Source organism: Typha angustifolia, chromosome 6 (genome assembly GCF_048772165.1).
Source record: "Typha angustifolia cultivar Huaian chromosome 6, ASM4877216v1, whole genome shotgun sequence".
NCBI lineage: Eukaryota > Viridiplantae > Streptophyta > Magnoliopsida > Poales > Typhaceae > Typha > Typha angustifolia.
The window spans coordinates 4,928,458-4,951,555 of record NC_133244.1 but is presented as its reverse complement, the minus strand read 5'-3'; the positions used below and the strand labels follow the sequence as shown (position 1 = coordinate 4,951,555).

At 33.6% G+C, this 23,098-nt stretch overlaps 2 protein-coding genes across 5 annotated transcripts; one reads left to right on the top strand and one right to left on the bottom strand.

Annotated features, from left to right (window-relative positions):
• The first annotated feature begins 3,184 nt into the window (after positions 1-3,184).
• Positions 3,185-5,266, top strand: LOC140761561 (glucose and ribitol dehydrogenase-like). The gene is made up of 4 exons (XM_073098948.1): positions 3,185-3,751; positions 3,837-4,216; positions 4,508-4,863; positions 5,050-5,266. The coding sequence occupies exons 1-4, from the start codon at positions 3,629-3,631 to the stop codon at positions 5,070-5,072; spliced, it is 882 nt and encodes a 293-aa protein (XP_072955049.1). The 5' UTR covers positions 3,185-3,628; the 3' UTR covers positions 5,073-5,266.
• A 3,903-nt stretch (positions 5,267-9,169) lies between these two features.
• On the bottom strand, positions 9,170-22,253 carry LOC140761603 (mediator of RNA polymerase II transcription subunit 9). Of its 4 annotated transcripts, none has more exons than XM_073099008.1 (8): positions 21,994-22,253; positions 15,276-16,580; positions 14,086-14,403; positions 13,427-13,489; positions 12,835-12,915; positions 11,776-11,834; positions 11,574-11,674; positions 9,170-9,400 (listed from the first exon to the last, which is right to left on the bottom strand). In XM_073099008.1, exons 3-7 carry the CDS (start codon positions 14,299-14,301, stop codon positions 11,611-11,613), a joined length of 483 nt encoding a protein of 160 aa, XP_072955109.1. In that variant the 5' UTR covers positions 14,302-14,403; positions 15,276-16,580; positions 21,994-22,253; the 3' UTR covers positions 9,170-9,400; positions 11,574-11,610. The 4 variants fall into 4 exon arrangements, with proteins under 4 accessions (XP_072955109.1, XP_072955108.1, XP_072955111.1 ...); XM_073099007.1 differs by having other exon boundaries at positions 15,276-15,353; XM_073099010.1 differs by having other exon boundaries at positions 11,586-11,674; positions 15,276-15,353.
• Positions 22,254-23,098: the final 845 nt, after the last annotated feature.

The following is a 23,098-nucleotide window of genomic DNA, read 5'->3' as shown; positions in this document are numbered from 1 at the left end:
ATTAAAAGAAATGTCTAACTGATTATATGTGTGAAAGGAAGAAAAGATAGAGAGAGAGAGCGCATGCAAGATGTGTTTCTTTCATCTATTAGCTCATTTCCTTCTCAGAATCACTTCTGTTTCTTTTTACATGGATTACATTGCTCTTCTTCTGGATTCTACAGAAAGCATAGTAAGATATCATACAACTCTTTATTATCCCCATCCTTCACAAAAGAAGGCACATCTTTAATCTGCTACTGTTAATAGCACCTGTAGATATTCTAGTGATGCTTCTACATCAAAACATTTTGAATATATTTAATCATTGTCTCTTTTTAATTTCTGGAGGTTTCATAATTACTGAACTTATCATCACTCTTGTTGTGCCATGATCAGACTTGGGCTTTTAATGCAGAACTGCCCTTAATCTATCTATTCAAGACTAGCCTGATACAAATGGGGACCCCTGGTTGATTTCAAGGACCTATATTATAGTAGTCATCTGTAAGTCCAAAATCGATGAAATTTCCATAGCATGTTTCTGGCATAAATTATGGTAGCCAATATTGATCTGTGCAATTAGTTTTTTTTTTTATACTTCACACTGATAACCTGCAACAAATTTTAGAACTACATATTTGAAATGTTACATTTGATCTAGAACACCAAACTTGATGAACTTTTACCATTATGTTCCTGGCACCTAGAAAAAATCTATTCTATTAATTTATGATTTTTTTTTCTGGAATCACTACATTTTCTTGCATGCCAAGAAGTTCTTGAAGGATCAAAATAGTGAACTGTAGAAAGTAGACTCCTGTATATAAAGTTGACATTAGATCTAACATGTATTAAGTAAATTTTAGCAATAATTCTATAACAAATATTACATATCTTAATTAGGCTCTTTGTTTATATATATATCTAGTTATACTTTTTGGCATAAGAGTAATATAAGTAAGGCCCACTGGGCGGGGAGAGTAACATGCTAAAAAAAACATATAACACATCATTAGAAATACTTAGACCAATAATATCTCAATAAGCACAATTAATCTCAACTTAAAAACCATAAGTGCCTTATTGCCCTGCATAGCCAAAGATTGATAAAGAAGATTAGTATCAGCCTAGTCAATTTGGGATAGATTAGACCAATCAGTAGGTAATTTAGGATCACATAACTCAACAGCAGCCCAAAGATTTTGATAGAAGTTAGTAAAGGTAGCCTTAATCTGGTCCTTGAAGTGTGGGTAAGTTTGGTATTTAGGTTCTCATTGTTGACCCACTTAACCTTTGGCCTGTGGCACCACAAATGGGTTGCTACCAGAATGAGCAACTCCCATTGGATAGTCTTCTGATATTAAAGATATCTCCAGCATGGTGAATTGTATTGCAAAAATAAAAATTGTGATATGAAAAATTTCCTCATCTATGTAGGCAACTAAGATAAAGGATGCATATGTGGTTTCTATTCTTCTAAAGAAACTTTATCCGGTTGATTTCATCCCTAAGAGCATCTCCAAGGCTCCAAATATAGAGTCATCAGCCTGGCGCACTTCAATGCATTCGGCTCTATATTTATTATTTAATTAATATATATATTATATTTTAAATTACTTAATAGATTATCTTGATATTATTATTATTTTTTTAATAAGAAATATATGGTTAGAAAATTATTTTTAAAATAAGACTAATAGTCAATAGTTTTAAAAATAATTTTAAATTAATACTATTTTAATTAAATACATCAAAATTATATTATACAAAATAAAAATAAAAAATTTAAAAATAACTTAAAATAATTTAATATTAAACTCATTTTAAAGGTCTTGTGATCCAATACTACTATTTTTATTAAAAATTAATTAGTAAAACTAATTATATATTTAGTTTGACTAACTAAATTATTTAATAAAAGATATAGACATAATTTAAAATTTTAGATTAAGTTTTTGTAGGACAAAGCTAAAATTTTAAAATATTTAAATAGTATTAGAGTCAGGCTCCAAATTCTTAGAGTGGTTCTCAAAATATTTGAGGTACGAGGAAAAATAAAAACAAAAGCATATAGTCTTTTATGAGTCTGCACTCTCGTCTGCCATCAACATTGACTTTGCCCATAGAAGAAAATGAAGAGGAAAACTTGGTGCATGCCAATGCCTATGAAGTTGAAGGTTCATTATATAGTCCTAGATTTAATTATTCACAAAGCATTTGTTCATGAGGAGAAAACTAGCCCGAGTTTGACCTTATTCATAGGAAATGAAGATGAATCATGGAAGATGATGGGCAAGCCACAACCCTTTTTCTTTTTTTTAGTTAATGCTCTCTTGGAATTAGACTAAGATGTTGAGCAATCTACTCATTGATCCTTCCTTCAAGCTAGTAGAGCAAGCAAGCTTAAAGAAGGTTTAGAATTTAATTGCAATCGGATTATAGCAAAACGGGGTCGATGCCTCGATAATATCTCTATAAAAAGAACTTTTGCTTGTGAAATCTAAATTTTTCAAGAATCAATTCTTATAGAGTTGGTAGGTACCTTTCCCTATGACCAAGGAGGTCATAGGATCGACTCCAACTCTGAAAATTGCTTAGGATTGGAGTTGATCCTATAACCTCCTTAGTCGTAAGGAAAGATACCTACAAAATTCTACCGGAATTGGTTAATTTTGTAAAGATTTATGTCTTGTTTGCTTTGAGTTTAGGGACCTCCACTAAACTAATTCACTAATCAAACTCTTCAAAAAATTAAGATTAAGAAATGAGACTAGCTAATCGAGTTCGAGCTTTGTTTTCTTTTTAAGTTTAGGAAACCCTTTAAGTTTAGCAAACCTTAAACTCGTTTAGAGACCTCTAAACTAATTAAGTAATCAAACATTTTTTTACCTTTTTTATATCTAATTAAATTTACTCTTTAAAAAAATCAATAAAAAATAAGACTAACTAATTTAGTTCGGCACTTAACCTCAAACTAAACAATGCCCTTGTAGGAAAAAATCAACTTCTTGTCAACCGTCTCTATGATCAAATGAGCATTAGAAGTAACAATGTCAGCTGCAAAAGTTCTAGATAACTAATTCTCTCTTTTTTTTTTCTTTTTTTTTCTTTTTTTTTAAGATGATAACGGTGGTGTAACATGGATACGTATATAATATGAATTCATTTACTCCATCAAAGACACATGAAGTGGCACTCTTTCAACTGTCCTAAGTTGGTCATCTTTATAAAGAGCTTAGTTGGTAAGTTTTAACAGTTCTACATTAATTAGTTTGAACCATAATAAAGTGATTAAGAAAAAACCGATGAGAAGGGTCTCTTAACCGGTAAAGAGGAAGAGACTACGTTTAATGAGGAGGCGACGCGTGCGAATACATAGGTAGATCTCTCGCTCACGTCTAACATCGTCATGCCACGCACCATCACACGTGCTCACTCCACCCTTCTCCTACTTCCCTCTTATTAACCTCCCACAATCTCTCTTCTCCATCCTCCTCTTCGGATCATTGAATGCTCTCTTCTCTTGCATCCAAGACCACACTGCTACTCTCCCCTTCTAAGACTACTACCACTCTTCGTCTTCTCGTCATCCTTCCTCTCTCCTTTTAAGGTATCCTGTTCCAGACCTTGCTCACATCGGAGCATCATGGCTTCCGGAGGCCAGCAGTTCCCTCCCCAGAAGCAACAGACCCAGCCTGGGAAAGAGCACCTCATGGAGCCCACTCCCCAAGCCCATAGCCATGATTACAAGCCCGCAAACAAACTCCATGTCAGTTTCTTCCTATCTCTCTCGCTCTTTTGCACATGATTTTTGATTCGGTTCGTGGTTAGTTAGATCTAAGTTTTGCAAGCAGGGTAAGGTGGCGCTGGTGACCGGCGGCGACTCCGGCATAGGGCGGGCGGTGTGCCACTGCTTCGCGCAAGAGGGAGCGACGGTGGCGTTCACCTATGTGAAGTCGCACGAGGACAAGGACGCCAACGACACGCTCCAGATGCTCCGGGAGGTGAAGAGGGGAACCAACGGTAAGGACCCCATCGCCATCCCCGGCGATCTCGGCTTCGAAGACAACTGCCGGAAGGTGGTAGAGGAGGTCTTCAACGCCTACGGCCGTATCGATATTCTCGTCAACAACGCCGCGGAGCAGTACGTGCAGACCTCCATCACTGACATCACTGAAGAGCAGCTCGAGCGTGTGTTCAGGACCAACATATTCTCCTACTTCCTCGTCACCAAGTAACATTTCTTTTCTACAGTTTTCGAAGAAAATTTTAAACTGATCCTGTCTTTCTCCTGACATCATTCCTCTTGAGATTATAACCTTAACTAAAGGATCTAAGGCATTTTGATTTCCAATTTATTTGTTTTTATTTTTATTGTTTGGAAGTAACAGAAAATTTCAGGCTGAAAGGATGCTTTGGATATTTAAGTTTTTTTTTATCTTTCACTGGGTATATAATATGATATGATAATAACGGCAAACTATAGGGTTTTTCTTATAAATTTCCTCGTCTCTCTCGCTTGAAGGTTTGCGGTGAAGCACATGAAGGAAGGAGCGTCGATCATCAACACGACGTCCATAAACGCGTACAAAGGGAACGCCAAGCTGCTCGACTACACGGCGACGAAGGGCGCCATCGTGGCGTTCACGCGCGGCCTGGCGCTGCAGCTCGTCGACAAGGGGATCCGCGTCAACGGAGTAGCCCCCGGCCCGGTCTGGACGCCGCTCATACCGGCGTCGATGCCGGAGGAGATGGTGGCCAACTTCGGGAAGGAGGTGCCCATGGGGAGGGCGGCGCAGCCCACAGAGATCGCTCCTTGCTACGTCTTCTTGGCCTCCTTTGATTCCTCCTATATTACTGGTCAAGTTCTCCACCCTAATGGTAAGTTGGTAACTCATAAATCACTGAGAAATACTAGTAATCCAACATTATAATAGATACTTATTGAAGTTGAGGGATCTTTAAAAGTAAAAATATTTTTTATTACGAACGAGGTTTCGTTCTTTGTGTGGTAGTGATGAAGGTTTCTTACGTTGTTATATATGTATGTTTGTTGATGGTGTGCAGGTGGAGTGGTTGTGAATGGATGAAAAGAGATCTTGGAGGAGGAAAAGGAGGAGGTTTAAAGTGTGTGCATGGAATGTAGATCTTTTGTTATGTAACAGGGTTTTAATGCATGCATCGTACGTAGCTTTCTTAAATGATGGATGTATTAGGATGGTCGTTGTTATGGTTGTGTGTGCATGGGCCCTGTGTATATGAGCTACAGCCTAGAGATGCTGGATAAATAAAAGATGGGTTTTGTGATAGTCTTCTTGTGTCTTATGGACAAATTAAGATAATTGTTGGTTTATTTTATGGCAGACATCAATTATTGTATAGTTTAGTGTAAATGGATGATAAATAGATTGCAAGGTGGTTTTTGGTTTTGGGAAACACTTCTTTCTTTTCATTTTTAATTGAGGAAGAAAAAGGGAAGAGAAATTTTATTTATTTTTATTAAAATTGTTCTTGATTTATATAATAATATTTTGGTTTTATTTGTGTGATATATAATTTTATAGAAACTTAATATTCTTCCAGTTTTTTTTATCATATTAAAGTAATAATTAATAGTTTGAATTATTTTTCTCATATATCTTTTAATTTTTTTTAACGAATATGTTTTTTCAGAAAAAGAATTTAGAATTTACTAAGTTAAGTTCATAATATGTCATAAGAAGGTTGTGAGCTTCCAAGTTCATAATTACTTATTTTTACTCTTATCGAATTTTGTAACTCTTATCGAACTTTGTAATACTAAGAGTTTTCTTAAAAATTATATATAGCATTATCTTAAAAAAATATATATAGCATTACATACGGGAGAAGACTAAATAAAATGGTAACCTTACCTAAAATGAAAAAATATAATAATAAAACAGTGATTTTGGTCAATCATTTATTATAATTAGATGAAACAATAATAGATTAAACTAAGCTTAGTGTGTTTCACTCGCTTACACACAAGGAAGGATGCGGTGGGAAGGAAGCAGCCCGCATCTCTGTTTGATCGATCATTCCGCTGGCATCTTGCATTCATGCCTCCGTTTGACTACTGCTCGGGCTAGTTTTCATTCCGCTGGCATCTTGCATTCACGCCTCCGATTGATTGCCGCTCGGGCTAGTTTTTTTTTGCCAAAATAAAAATAATGATTTGATTAGCATGGTTTTTATAATTATTAAGTTGACCCAGTTATAAGATTAAAGGAAAGAATTTACTAAGAAAGAAAATGAAACATAAAGGTAGTATGATTCCCACTTTCTCCTAAACTCTAAACCAAAAGACACCAGTCAGTTTAAGAAGAAAACCAACTGAGAACTTTAAAATTGAAGAATCTATTGTTGTATTTTCTCTAAACTTTTCAGTAGATAATAAAGAGAAAAAGAATCTATTGTTGTATTTTCTCTAAACTTTTCAATAGATAATAAAGAGAAAAAACATCGAAGACTTATGGAGGGAAGAAGAGGGTTCATTTGGCCGTCATAGAAGTTATGACTGGAATTGGCAATCGAATTAATTCCTAACTGTTAACCGCCATAAGAGTATAGGGATAGTGAAAAAAGATATCTTCTACTAATTCAAGCTTATCAAGAAGGGCAAGGCTTATGATCAGCAGTGAACTTCCACCAATTGATAGTGAGGTTTAACATAATAAGTGTTATCAACAGTGAACTTCCACCGATGGTTAGGCTTTTGATCTCCAATAGCTCCTGACCTGATCGGGTCTTCTAGATATATACTAAAAATAAGAAAGATATATCTCAACATGACTCTCATCTTAGCTCTTCAACAATAATGGAATCTAGATTTTGAGATGCTTGGAATGCAAAGACACAAATGAACATTAGAGATAAGTGAGAAGTTTCATTGCCAATTTGGTATGAAACACATATTTGAAGCTTTCTTTGGATTTAATAACACACTTTCAAAAGTATGAACAAGAAAAATATCAAGATTCTTTCAATGGGATGAGCTTTTCATAGGAATGGAGGATTGAAGTTCTTCCAACATATGTTAGCTTGAAGGATGAGAATCTTCCACCACCACTTACTCAGCATAGCTAAATTTTGATTACAAAGATTGATAACTCATAAATATCCATTGTCTTTAGACTTACAAATAGTCTGTCAGTTAATAAGATAGTGGAAGTCCGAGGTGTGTTGCCTATCCTGCCATAAAATAATCTTTGAATGCAGTCAATCTTGTACAAGATGTCAAAATGGATCTAAAACATTAAAAGGAATTAAGAAGGGATGGTTGCAAAAATTGAGCCAATAAAGATTAGTTTTTCGTTGATTGAAAGAGTTTTGGAATTTCCATTTTCCAAAGCGCCAATCAAGCTTGTTGATCACTGGTGTCCAATTCTTCTTCGAGATAGGAGCCAAGTCTTAAAAGAAGCCCTAGGTATTAGATTAGGAAGGATATCTTAAAGAAACCCCGCATGGCCACCCACTAATGAAGGTTGGGATTATCCAAAACGTAGAGCACAGTGAATTTCTAAAAGTTGATTTTGAGACTTGAAACAAACTCAAAGAGGTGGAGAATCATTTTGATGTTAGAGCCTGAGGTAAAAACCACCTTATAAAATTGAATCATGTCACTAGAAAATTAATTAATAGAGATGTTCTTCTCTAGTCTTAATGCTTCAGAGACTAGTAAATTAGGCAAGGTTGATCATATGAGCAAAAAGGTCAATGAGGATGATGAAAAGCACTGAAATAAATGGTCGCCCTATCGGATCCCCCAATCCAATGTCAAAGGAGTCGGAATGGCACTATTAACTAGAATTGCATTCAATGCTGAGACAAGCATGGCAGTGATCCAATGGGTCCAAACTGGGTAAATCGTCTAGCCCTTAATAGGTTGTCAAAAGAAAGTGGTTGACATAGTTAAAAGCCTTGTTGAAGTCAAGTTTGATAATTAGATCAAAAAACATGGTTTAGTTTATTTAGTAAATCAACTCATAAACTGCTATAAAATTATCAAGGATGTGATGGCATTTGATGAAACTAGATTAGCTAGGTAGAATTAGGTCATTAAAAAAAGACAAGATGATTTGCCTAGACTTTCAAAATAATGTTGATGGAGCAATTAATCAAACTAATGGGTCGAAAATCCTCGGGCTCCTTTAGTGACTTCACTTTAGGGATTAAGATTAGAAATGCCTTAGCCCATACTAACAGCGAGAGGAGGTGAAGATGTTAATAACCTGTAACAAATCTTGCTTGATCACGACCTAGTAATGTTTGTAGAAGAGGGCCAAGAAAGTATATGGTCTAGCAGCCTCGCCACACAAAAGGTTAAAAATGGCCCGCTTAATCTTGGCCTCATCGAAAGACTAGTCAAGTGAAGTGAGATTTATGTTGTCGAGCCCATAAAGAGCATCAAAACGCGGTTGTCTGAAAAGTTTGAAAATACTTCACGAAGAAATTAGAGATTCTCTTTTAGCAAAGTTATGTGGCCTACATGATTAAAAACAAAGACAAAATTAAAAAAAATTTAAAAAAGAAAAGAAAAAAGGGTAGACAATCTCCCAAAATTGCTACCAAGTTGTCATTGGGTTCATCGGCCCACAAGGGCTAGGTCTAGCGGGCTAGCGAAGGCCAACAGCCATATGAGCCTTTTCTTAGAACGTTTCCTTATAGCTGCCCTAGTGTCCACACATGGGGCTGCTCCATCAAGATAGACCATTTCCCTCTCCTTTAACTTCTCCCCATTCTGTTCTAATTATATCTGTCTTATATGTAAGAAGATGCTGAATTTGTTACCTTTCCTCTTCTTAGATTCCTCTTCTTAGATTAACATTCTTGTTACATTTCCTCTTCTTAGATTAACATTCAACTAACTACAGTAAAAAGAAAAAACCTGTTTGGCATAAAATTTGGAAGGTAGTCTATTTCAGGGAGGCTTGTTTGGTCCAAAACTCTACCTCCACCATATGTGAACTTTTATATTTGATTTAATTTGAATTATCAAGTTAAGATCTAGGACCTAAGCTTTATAGTTGATATGAAGTCCTTTAGTCTCTCCACTAATATGACAAGGATTTTGATGAGAGCTGACTAAATAGCTCCTAATAAGAGAGATGATGATGTTCATCACTTATTATCCCAAATTCACATATTGAAAAATTACACAAATTAATCAAAAGAAAGATTTAATTTTAACATAAAATACATATAAACATCTACATGTTGAGATCACATCACTATTTTACATAATTTATGCAATACAATAGCTATCAGTCAGAAGACATGTGTAATGAATCTCCCTGGCAATAGAATTGTTTTACTTTCAAGTTGGTTCTCCATTTGTCTTGGGCTCTCCATCAAAACAAAAGCCTATCTTCTCGGAAGCTCTCCAAGCTGCATGAAACTGACAATAAGATCCAAAAAGGACCAATTAGAAGGTGATATGAAATAGTAAATGTTTCAACTAAGATTATGTCAAGGATATAAATGGTATATGTTTCAGATAAGATTATGTCAAGAGACAGGAATAAACTTTCAAAACATATGAACTACCTCATCAACAAATGATTGGTTTGCAACAATATAAACCCTCAGAATAAAGCATTATTGATTCACACAGCAAGCAGATAATGGTTTAATTCCAAAACAACTTAACAATATTACACCACATGACAATTCGATAAAATAAAAAGAACAAATTAGAAAATGAAAACTTCCACCACTCGATCCTTCAAAGCTTCTTCCTTCAGAACAAGAATGATAAGGTGAAAACATTATAAACTTTAGAATAACAAGAAGACCAAGCATCCTACAAAGGATCTTGCAAAAAGACTGCATGCCTATGATATTATCCCGAAATCTTTGCTACAAGAATCTATAATAAAATTTATCTCTTTCTGAGTAACAGTTATTGCTAAGCTTGGAGCAAAGCAATCTTGAAACCCTAATAGTTGCATTACATCCTGAGCTTAAAGGAAATAAATCTAAGAATCCACTTCTCTTCTCGCGCTGGAAAATTTTCTTCATTAAATCTCTTTGGGCCTCTATTTATAGAAAGATATGTTCCACTAAACAAAACTTAGTACTACTATTGGCTGCTGGTTACAAAATGAAAGTCAGATTCATATTCCCATTTTCTTCAGCACTATCATTAGATCCACCAAATCGCCCCAAATCATTTATTTAAATCTTATTTCTTGGAACTTAAAAGGTTGACAAGTTAATCTTCTACTAGACATAACAAGTCAACACCATGCTTAATCTTTTATCAGAATAAAAAGAAGACACTAATATGGATTTTGTTAATGCACTCTTCAAACAAATTATGTAGAATAGTCATCCTCAGTTTCCTCTAAAATGTCCTATATATTTGTATACTTTCTTGCTTACATTAGGGTAAAATCAGAGATGAACCATGCTAGGAGAAGAATCAGACTTTTAGATAAACTAGAAAATTCCCTAAACCAAAATGTTCTTATATCTTCATAATATAAAGCAGTTGAGAGCTATTGATACTGATCGGTTAATATGAATAGCAATCTGCTCATTAACAGGACTCCTAGGTTCTAGTCCTATCACCAAGGGATATCACAGCGACAGGATTGACATAAATCTCAAGTAGTCATCACAATACATGAATTCTGGATCTAATTATGCTCGTCCTGAGAATGACATTACCAAAGCCCATTGCATGATGTTGCAGAATACTGATAGCTTTACAAAAATATACTAGCAAATGCAAATCTTCCAATAGAAGCCAAATAAAAGTATGACAATCCATTGTGCATGATGCAAAATGTCATCTTGCTCAAATTTTGTCAATGCATTTTCCAGCCATGTAGAATCATCTCACCCAGATTTTTTTTTTCTGGTCTTACCCTCTATAGTCAAATTTGATAGATTACTGCTACATCATTCTCCATTCATCAAAATCAATAGGAAATTAAATGTGTATTATCCAGCATTGCATCAAAGAATTAACTATAATGGTCACTAAAAGGAGGCAGGAGGATGAATATGAGCTATAGGATCTTAACCTAAAAATCGTATCAAATTGACAAATTTCAAGAACCCATCACCCAGAGTTGTCTTCCATTACAAACTATTAACCCAAAAATTGAAAAAAAAAAGCCTCAACAAAATCAGAGAAAGTAAAAGAGAGACGATTCCATTGCCCAAGACTACTGAATCATGTCATGTAAGTATGATAAATCAAGTTAACAACCACTTCCATAGTTGCACATGTACGAAATGTCTATGTCCGAAAGTAAACCTAGGAGGCATACTTAGATTTCTTTTCTTTTTTTGTATATAAAGAAGCTCATAAGGAGAGACGATAAGCCTCATCAACACTGTAATATACTATTAACCCTAAATCCAAAAATCACAAGATTTTGGGTGTAATGATGTGTAGCCAACAAGTGAGGAAATTTTGACGGCATAGGATGTAACACCTTTTGACAGAGAGCAAAACAAAGAAATTTCTTGAAGTAAGAAGTTACCCATAAAAGTGGAAGATAACCATTTTTAAGTGACAAAGTAAATGAACTCTTAATTTCTAAGTCACAAGGACAAACCAAGTCTCGTACAAACATCAAGGATGACATCAATGAATTATCGAATGTTATCGGATTTAACCAGATCTTCAACGCAGCTTCTGTACTTGCCAATCAGATCCCTGACATTAAACAATCAAATTATCAATGAAAAACAATAGCAAAAGTACAAGTAGAAACTATTAACACTTGACATGAGAGTGTAGTAAGGAGAAATATAAACCTCCTTTGGTTCAGCTGTTGCTCAGTTTCTTCTACTTTCCGCTTTTGTCCTTCAACTGTCTAGTATCATCACAAGCAAACAATTGAGACCTATATGATGTGTATATAAATATATATGGGCAATGAAGTTGCAAACTAGCAATTAATTAGAAAAAATATTTTTCAAACCAAGGTTCAAAAAATCGGAATCGGAATCGGAATTAAGATTGGTCTTCCGAAAAAACGATACATATCAGTCGGATCAGCCATATCGGCCGTATTGGTCGCCTGGATCGGATCGGACTTTTAAATTACATAAAATTCTAAATATTATTTAAAAATGCAGAAAATTTTTTAAAACTTCAGAGAAAAGCTTACCAAAAACAAGAAAAGAAAAAGAAAAACTATGTGCAATAAAAATTGAAAACAAGAAGAGATTAGAAAGAGTGAGTGGGAGAAAATCAAATAAAAAAAAACCATGATGCAATAAAGAAGAAGAAAAAGAAGAAAAAGAGAGAGAGTAGAAGAAATGAAAAAAATGAGAGAAATAACAATAGTAATTAAGAAAGTATATATTGGAGTTTGTCGGAGTTCACCAGAGCTAGACTTGTCCGTAAGAGAAACAATGATTATATGTAAGGAGAGAAAAAAAAGAAAGAGTAAAAGAAAGAAAAAGAGTAAGAAAGAGTGAAAAGAAAGAGTGAAAGAGAGAAAGAGTTTGGATCGGCCGATTCGTATCGGGATCGGCCGATATGGCGAACCATGTTTCAAACATCAACAAATCGTCAATGGGATAGTGCTCATATGCTTAAAGAGGCTCATATTATAAAAGTGTTCTTGGATTCGAATCCCAATGGCACTGGTTTAATTGGGATACTATCAAGTTCACTTCTCTCCAAAAAAAAAAACTTTGATAGAAGGTGGATAGTAGATTATCTACAGCAAATAATAACTGCAAGTCTGCAACCACCGCCAACAAGACTGCTTCCATTTACTAAATTTTTTTCCTTTTTATGAAGCCACATTTGAAGTCCAATCAGTACAAAGTAAGGATTAAAAAGAATATCTTAGTTATACTTACCACAGACTTGGTATTTAGTGTTCCTGATATAGAGTTCAGTAATTGTTGGCACCTTCCAAATGTGTTGGTCAATTCATCAACCTAACAAATTATTAGGACGAAATGAATGATGTCCACATTAAAGAGCATAAGTGTAGGAAAGTGGTAGCACAGTTAATTGCAAACCTAATCCAAGATAATCTTTAGCAGGATGTCTAAATTATCAATGTAACGAACATGAGAATTTTATAATGCTCATTCAAGATATATCTATAAATAATTAAAAACCTAATAGTACATTTTTAATGAACTACTGTGATGGTGCAAATTCTACCTTTGACAAGCAAATTTCATAAAACACAATAGATTCTAAAGGATGTTGCATCTCGTACAGAGTTTAGTATTTTCTTATCTAGCATTTGATGCCTTGCATGCATATCTGATTCATGATTCAAGTTTTTTATGATGATTGCCTTTCATATTATATGGGACATTAAGATATTTCAAGGAGCTAGCATTAGTTTAAGCTAGATGACTCAATTATAGTCTATAGATAAAATGGGAAATCCATTTTCTGAAGTACAAAAGCTGGAGGGAAAAAGAAGATTCTAACCAATGCATCAAAATGTTGATCCCTTGTCCCAGTTTCAATTGCGTCTGCTAGACTTTCAACCAACTGGGAAACAATGAGCAAAATTAGATAAACAAGCATAGGAAAACTCAAAGTCAACAGTCAAAACCTGATTTACATTAAGAGAACACCAATTACCAAGATATATATTCACTAGAAAAGTTTATAAAAGTATCCGAATAGAAAAAAAAAAACAAAAAACGAAAAACATTTTACTTAATGTCTCTCCTCAACAAGGAAGCTAGAAAGTCCATAGATCAAACATAACTGAGTTAGTACCAAGAATTCTTGCCGAAGTGATTGTTTAAAAAGATAAATTGTCCCCATTTAATTAATTCAGTTGATCCATAAAGTGCATCTAAATATTTATTCATCATCAAAATCCTAACTTTTCCCCCATCAAAATAATGTCATTATGAAGAATAAAAGTTCACCTCCTTGAATTTAGTAATTTCTTCCTAATTTTCCATTATCTCATCTATCCTTTCATATCCAGTAGCAAACCCTAGAATTTGGCCTCATTGTACAGAAGAAAGCATTTATGACTAACTCCATACTAATCTTTGAAGAAAACAAGCAACGAGTTCATAAAAGATCTCGTAAAGCAACATATTAGGGTAGGGTTTCTGATCAGGGCATACGTGAAGGAGGTGGAAGTGAGAGGCAAGCGATGGGTGGTGGTGATGCTGCTGCTGCTGCTGTTGCTGTTGTTGTTGTTGTTGTTGCTGCTGTTGTTGTTGCTGCTGCTGCTGCTGTTGTTGCTGCTGTTGTTGGTATTGGAGGGCATGGAGGTCTTGAGAGGCCGAGCTCGGATTTGGGACCATCATCCAATTTCCCCCGCCATATGGGAGGTCCATCAGCGTCGGAGTTTTCTTTATTCAAAATTAATTTCGAGTCGATGATTAAAGTCAAGCTTGAACTGAAATGGTTTCAATTTGACCCAATTTCGAGCTCAAGAACTGCAAGACAGAGAAAAAGAATCAGCATCAAATTTCAATTCAGTTAATTTATTTTTTATCATCCTCTTGCCAAATCTCTTAGATTACATAATAGAGAAAAAAAACTCATTATAGAAAATCTATCATATGCTTCAGCGTATCTAACAATTTGTTTGAGAGAATGTGGTAGAAATCATGAACTTCAAAGTAAGAAATTGATGGGAAAAAATGAGCTCAATCATTGAAAACAGAAATTGATCAAAAGAATGAGTCTAGGGGTAAAAATGGATCGGATAGGGATCAACTAGTTCTCAACTCACATTTGAATCAATTTTTTTTGCTCCGGATATGGATTTGAATATGGATATTACATTGATAGCAAAATTTAAAAACATATCCCAACTAAACAGATATATCTTAAATGGATATACATTAGATTGCAACAGGATACGACTATCAACTGGTCTTTTAATAGTCTAAAAAAAATTAAACATATCTATCACTCACTCTACTAATGCAATTTTAACAAAAGGTAGCTAGAGAAAATTACAACATTACAGCTTACTGAAATTAGTTTAGTAAAGATTCACAATTACAAAGGAGCTTGCAGCAGATTTGCAATGGTTAACTATTTGTTAAAGATTAAATCGACAATCTAAGCTCGTATAAAAGCTTGAAAATTTGCATTAGACTACAGTTGGTTCTCTCACTGCATTAGAGAAATAATGGTCATTCTGAAGAAAAAGAAAAAGAAAAAGGACGAATATAGCTGAAATGCAACTGGCTTCAAAAAAAACTCTATCAATCACTTATTAATATCCCATCCCCAATTAGGTAAGAATCAAATAAGAAAGAAATAGATGCAGGAAAAAGGGAAAAAGAAGAAAGCATACCTTTCAATGATTACTCATAAGAAGCAAGGAAGATCTAAAATCTCATGGACTATTGGCTCTCCAACTCACAACTCAGATCTTCAAGGTAGCAGACATTGGAAAGCAGATACAACATGAAAAAGTACATGTTTAGTTCCACTAAATCATATTAAGAAAGAAGGAAAAACAATCTGTTCTTACACATTCATTGCTTCGTAAAGAGAAAACCGCTCTAGAGCCAAGAGCCCAGTGCTTGGAGTAAAGAGAAAAACACTCTGGAGCCAAGAGCCCAGTGCACTCCAACGCACCGGGCTCCATATTTATTAAAATAATAATATAGTATATATATTTATATTAGCTATTTTAAATTACTTAATAGGTCCCGTTAGTGTTATTATTTTTTAATAAAAAATATATGGTTAGAAAACTCTTATCGAGATCTTTAAAATAAGACTAATATCTAATAGTTTTAGAAGTAATTTTAAATTACTAATTTTTTAATTAAATGCATCGAAATTATATTACACGAAATAAACATCAAAATAAGCATTACATGTCATTAATTAAAAATATCAAAATTACATTACATAAAATAAGCAGAAATTAATATTTCATAATAAAAACAATAGATATTTAATAGTCTGGTAAGTCATCTCCATGGCCACCGATTCCGGTTCCGTAGCCACCACCTCTTTCTTGACTGTATCTACCTCCTCTATATTGATCTTTCGATAAACCTCCAACTTGAAAATGAATATTGTTTTTTCTACAAATTCCATGTCTTTTTCTTTGAAAGAAAACACGTTCATCCGAATCTTCAATTTTATTTAAATTAATTGACAAAATCTCTCTATTCTCGCGATCAGGATCAATATTCAATTGCATAGCTCGTAGCTCTAACTTTTTTTTGTTATTTTCTAATTTAGCCATCTTCATTTATTGCATATTATCCCTACAAAAAGTACTTTTGTTCTGTTTTTCTTTTATACTAATAAAAATTTCTCTTATTTCTTGAAAGGTACCTTCAGAGCTAAGCTCTAGATTTCTCCTCTTTGTCTTTTCCTTCTTTATTCCAATAAGCCGACTTGATGAATTGGAACTAGAAGACTGATCATCACTTATGAAATACAAATTTTCACTCTCTGTGTTGAGATTAACAGAATTTATGGTATTCGACTGTGATCCTGCAGAGAAGTTTGGCTTTGAAGGGATAGGCGTTGGGTCAGCTCACTTCTCAGCATTCTTGAGAATCAACCAAACATGATCAAGTTGAAACCCCTTCTTTTCGTTCGTTTCTTCTCCATAAAGAGTTTTAGCTTTGATAATCTAACAAAAAAAAAAATTTAGATATATTCAAATGACAGGGTAATATAAATATAGAAATAGATACTTACAATGTCTAATTCAAAATCTCCGCTTGGGTTAAGATACTCAATCTGTCGAATACATCTACGAAATTTGCTTATGATCTTCTTAATCACATCCATATGACATTTTAACAATTTTAGAGTCCTTTGTTTCCCGTGCGACTTTTTTATTTTCTCATGATAAATTAATATAATCCTCTCCTATAACTTATTTTTCATCTGATTAGTACCTAAGATTAGATCTTCGGAGACTTCAAGCCATGATAAGCATAAGACTTGATCTTCTTAGTAGTTGAATGTCTCTCCTCGAATAGTCGACATATGATAGAATAAAGGACTTCTAAATGAAAACTAAGGGTTTGAAAGATGATTTGCAGAATGGTTGAATGTCACTGTTTATAAAAAAAAAATTTAGATGAAATTCTTAAAGATAAGATTCCTATCTTATCATAAAGATATGCTAAGATAAAAATCTTTTTTAAAAGTATGATAAGATAGAAATCTCTTTTAAAAATATAATAAGATACAAATATTCTTTTAAAGATATAATAAGATATAAATCTTGTCGAAGATAAGATAAGAATCCAATAAAGATCAGATACGATAAGAATCCAATGCTAATAAAATGACAAAACTCTTAAAGATATAATATGATAAAAATATTATAAAGATAAAATAAGATAACAATCCAATAAAAATTAGATATGATAAGAATCCAATACTCATAAGATGACAACACTGTATTCTTTAACTCTTCTCTTATAATTCAAAACTCTTATCTTACATGTTCAAATATGGATTTTGGAAAAACAGTTGATCTTGTGCCATCAAAACAAGAGAGGATGGCGCCGAGGCTCGAGTGAGAAGAAGGTAATTGTCATCTTTGGAATGATTATTTTTTTCTTAAAACCCCATTATTAAAGGACCAACATGATTTTGGAATAAACAAGTATTACACGACATCATGATTGCTTGTGTGATACTACACAATATGACTGTGAAGGATAAACGGGACGAGGAATCAGATATTTGTTGATTTTACTCAACCTCAAGTCGTTGAAGAGCTGGAAACCAATGATTATGAACGATTATTTGCTCAACATAAGAAAATCTTAGATAAATAGGCTAATTTTGAGATTCAAAATGCACTAAGAGGTACGGAAATGAAGGAATATAAATTTTAATGTAATTTTAATTTGATGTATTTCATGTTTGATGTATTTTATATCTTATGTATTTTAATATTTAATATTTACATTGAAAAATAATTTTGAGTAATTATATTTTAGGACATATTGATTTTAAATAATAATAAACATATTTATTTTATAAATAATAAAATATTAGACTGATTTTTATAAATACTAAACAATTTAAAATTTAATTAACTCAAAAATAATTTAATAGTAGACTCATTTTAAAGTTGTTGATGAGACCTTTACAATGATACTATTTTTGTTAAAAACCGATTAGTAAAACTAATTATATATTCAGTTTAACTAACTAGATTATTTAATAAAGAATACAGATTAAATTAAAATTGTTGAATGCAATAACTATTGGGCAAATTTAGAATTTTTTAAAAAACTTAAAAAAAAATGGAGCTCGACTCATTTTTCTAATAGAGCTCCAAATTTGGAGCCCCACTGTTGCTAGCTCCAAATTTGGAATTTGGAACCCGATTGAAGTTGCTCTAATATAAATCTATTAGGGCATCTCCAACTGATGCTCCATATTTGGAGCCCAAATATAGAGCATTTAGAGCAATTCCAACCGGGCTCTTTTGTAGCTAACAACAATGGGGCTCCAAATTTGGAGCCCTACTTTTTTAAGCTTTTTAAAAAATTTAAATTTGCCCAATAATTATTGTATTCAACAATTTTAATTCCATCTATATCCTTTATTAAATAATCTAGTTAGTTAAACTGAGTAAATAATTAGTTTTACTAATCGATTTTTAACACAAATAGTACCATTAGAAAAATCTCATCGAGACCTTTAAAATGAGTCTAATATTAAATTATTTTTGAGTTAATTTAAAATTTAAAATTTTTATTATTTATAAAAATGAGTCTAAGTCTAATATTTTATTATTTATAAAATAAATATGTTTATTAATATTTAAAATCAATGTGCTATAAAATATAATTACTCAAAATTATTTTCCAATGTAAATATTAAATATTAAAATACATTAAACATGAAATACATCAAATAAAAATTATATTAAAATATATATTCTTTTATTTTCGTTCCTCTGTCATAAGTATTCAATCAGTGTATTTCAAAGCTCAAAATGAGCCTCTATCTTGGATCTTCTTATGTCAAACAAAGAATCGTTCATCATCATTGGTTTCTAGCTCTTCAACGATTATATCACACAAGCAATCATGATATCGTGTAATACTCGCTTATCCCAAAATTGTATTAGTCCTTTAATAATGGCAAATCGTGCCAGAAGAACTCCTAATGCCCGCTCCATATCTTTTCGATATGCTTTTTGTTTGGCAGCAAAGTACTGTTAACTTGGGGTTGGGATATAGTTTGTGGACCATTTGGGATATATCCCATCAGCCAAGCAATAACCGGTATCATAATTTTTTTCTAAAATAGTATAAAAAACAGGAGGAGCAACACCTTATGCTAATTTATCAAATAAATTAGATGACTGTAATACATTAACGTCATTGTTGGAGCCCGGTAACCCAAAATATACATGCCATATCCATAAGCCATATGATGCTATTGTCTCAAGAATAATAGTTGGGCCTCCATGGCACCTTCAGTATTATCCCGCCCAACCTGTTGGACAATTTTTTCATTTCCAATGCATTCTAAACTACCCAACATTCTAAGAAACTATCGCTCTTCGCCTTTCTGTAGCAATCGCAATATCATTTGTATTTGGATACCTCAAATATTCTTCTCCAAAATCTCTATAATCGCTTTATAAATTTTTTTAAGCATAGGATTGAAGTAGACTCACCAATCCTAATATATTTATCAACAATATCTGTTGATGTTCCATATGCTAACATACAATGTGCAGTTGTTACATTCTGCAAAGTAAATAATCCTAATTTACCAACACCATCTTTTTTATGAACAAAGAAGTCATCATGCTCTTTTACTCCATTAACAATGCAAAGAAAAAGACTTCTTTGACATTGAAACCTTCTATGAAAAATATTTTCCTCATATGTGGGGTTTTTAGAAAAATAATCATTCCAAAGATGACAGTTACCTTCTTCTCTCCCTCGATTGATCCCTACATGGACAGGAATCGAACCTCGGCGCCTTCCTCCCTTATTCTGGTGGCACAAGATCAACTGTTTCTTGCATGTAGAGATCAAAGGTTTACCGTCATGAGGACGGAGATAGCTCTTTTCCAAAATCCATATTTATGAGAGAAGAGTTTGAGGAGATATTTATAAAGAATGCAGTATTGTGAGTATTGGATTCTTTATCATATCTAATCTTTATTAGATTTTTATCTTATTTTATCTTTATAACATTTTTATCTTATCATATTTTTAAAATTTATCATCTTATGAGCATTGAATTTTTATCATATCTGATCTTTATTAGATTCTTATCTTATCTTCAACAAAATTTATATCTTATCATATCTTTAAAAAGATATTTATATCTTATCGTATCTTTAAAAAAATTTCTATCTTATCATACTTTTAAAAGAGATTCATATCTTTAAGAACTTCATCTAAATTTTTTTCTTATAAATAGTGGCATTCAACCATTCTCATTTGCAAATTATCTTTAGAACTCTTAGTTTTCATTTAGAATGTCAACTATTCGAGGAAAGGCATTTAACCACCAAGAAAATCAAGTCTTATGCTTATTATGGACTAATTAGACGATAGATAAGTTATGGGAGAGGATTACATTAGTTTATCATGAGAAAATAAAAATAAAAGAGTCGCAGTGGAAACAAGACTCCAAAAATCATTAAAATATCGTATGGATGCAATTAAAAAGATCATAAGCAAATTTCGTGGATGTAGTCGACAGATCGAACGTCTTAACCCAATCTAAGATTCTAAATTAGACATTATAGGTATCTATTTCTATATTTATATTACCCTGTCATTTTGAATTCTGTTGATCTCAACACAGAGAGTGCAAATTTGTATTTCATTGACCAATCAAGAAATAAGAAAAAAATTTACTAGTATAAAAGAACAACAGAACAAACATGTTTTTTGTAGCGATAATATGCAACAAACGATAATGGCTAAATTAAAAAATGACAAAAAAAAAGTTAGAACTACGAACTATACAATTGAATATAGATCGTGATCGCGAGGATAGAGAAATCTTATCAATTAATTTAAATAAAATTAAAAATTCGTATGAACGTACTTTCTTTCAAAGAAAAAGATATGAAATTTATAGAAGAAGCAATATTCATTTTCAAATCGAAGGTTAATCGAAAAATCAATATAGAGGTAAATACAGTCAAAAAAGAGGAGGTGTCTACGAAACTGAAACCACTGGCTACGGAACCAAAACCGGTGGCTATGGAGATGACTTATCAGATTATGAAATGTTAATTTCTGCTTATTTTATGTAATGTAATTTCGATGCGTTTAATTAAAAAATTAATAATTTAAAATTACTTCTGAAACTATTGGATATTAGACTTATTTTAAAGATCTCGAGTTTTCTAACCATATATTTTTTATTAAAAAATAATAACACTAGGAGGACCTATTAAGTAATTTAAAATAGCTAATATAAATATATATATTATATTATTATTTTAATAAATATTTCCAACATACACAATTCATGCAATTAATATATAAATATTAACGTTCTTCAAAACACACTTAGATAGGTAAAGCACATAAATAGAGTCTAACAGACATAACAGATAGTAGTTCAGGAAACAAAACATCTAGCACATCCAGCATACAAATTGCTCATTCATTTAAAGCCTATAGAAATGCTCTTTCCTAGTCGCAGTTAAGTGCCTCCTTTCTCATAGACTAAAGCTATTACCAAGTCGTCACTATGACATGAAACAACTAGAATAAACATATCATCCAGCAAGAAATAGCAGCAGCAAACTTAGTGTCGGAATACAAATTCTTCGCACCAGAGATACCAACCGTTGAAACTTGTTAGAATCCAAACTCTATTAATATAAGAACAACCAAAATATTCAAGATCCAAAATGTTAGTTTCTTGAGAGATGGGTCCATCATTTTCGTTCTAATCAGCTGAGGAGGTAATGACTGTTGCCCTAAAGGGAGAGGGTAATGCTTTTGGGGTGGGTGGGTGGCTGTTGGCGGGGGCGGCGGGCGAGGGGAGATTAAGGCTTGCAACTTAGATATCGTGTGCGATCATACCCGGTAGATCCATTGACGGGACGCATCGGTGAAGTCGAAGGCGGGATCTTCGAGGAGCTCCGCCTTGAGCCGATGGTATGGTAGATCTTCCTAGGACTGTAGATGGAGAAAGGAGGACGGGTTTGTAGCCAGCAAAGAGGAAGATAGACGGAGGCGGTAGCGGATGGAGAGGGAGAGAGATGAAGGCCGCCGACGCCGGTGAAAGGGTTTCTAAATGATGCGCAGGCCGGTCAATTTTTGATTGAATAGGGAGAGAGGTGGAGGTTAGGGTTTCGGTGGGTATATTATTTATATATAATCTGGTAAATGGATATCCAGATTCGCATCCAGATCCGACAACCATATCTGGATTTGGATTCTGATATTTTTATGAATCTCAATCCGTGTCTAGATCCGCCGGCAAATTTGCAATTATATCTAGATCTGGGTATGAAATCTATCGTGATGAAATTAGTTCGACTCGTCTTCACCCTTAAGAATGACTTCCAATCGGGAGAGAGGTGGAGGTTAGGGTTTAGGTGGGTAAATTATTTATATATAAGCGGGTAAATGGATATCCGAATTCGCATCCGGATCCGACTAACTAATGAATACCCATATCTGGATTTGGATTTCGATATTATTATAAACCTCAATCTGTGTCTAGATCCGCCGACAAATTTGTAATTATATTTAGATCTGGGTATGAAATCTATCGTGACGAAATTAGTTCGACTCGTTCACTCTTAAGAATGACTTTGAAAGAGAGAGGCAATCCCCACCTTCAAGACTTTTTTTGAAAATAGATTCCATTACTCGAAAGCCGCGATTACAAAGGAGCCGTTAACATCAACGACAAAAGGCTCGGCTCAGGCTCGACTCAAAATTAATTTTCAGCCTTAGAATTGAGCTCAAGCTCGGCTCAGCTCAACTCGAGCCGAGCCAGACCGAACCCAAGCCTAAAATGAGCCTATTATCAAGCCTTATTAAAGTCGAGCCGAATCGAGTTGGACCAAGCTAGATCGGTCGAGCCACAAGAAAAAGAAGAAGAAGAAGAGGCGGCACCGCGGGACAGCGCCGCGGAACCTATCGAAGAGTTGCGTGGCGGAGGTGCTAATCCACCTCG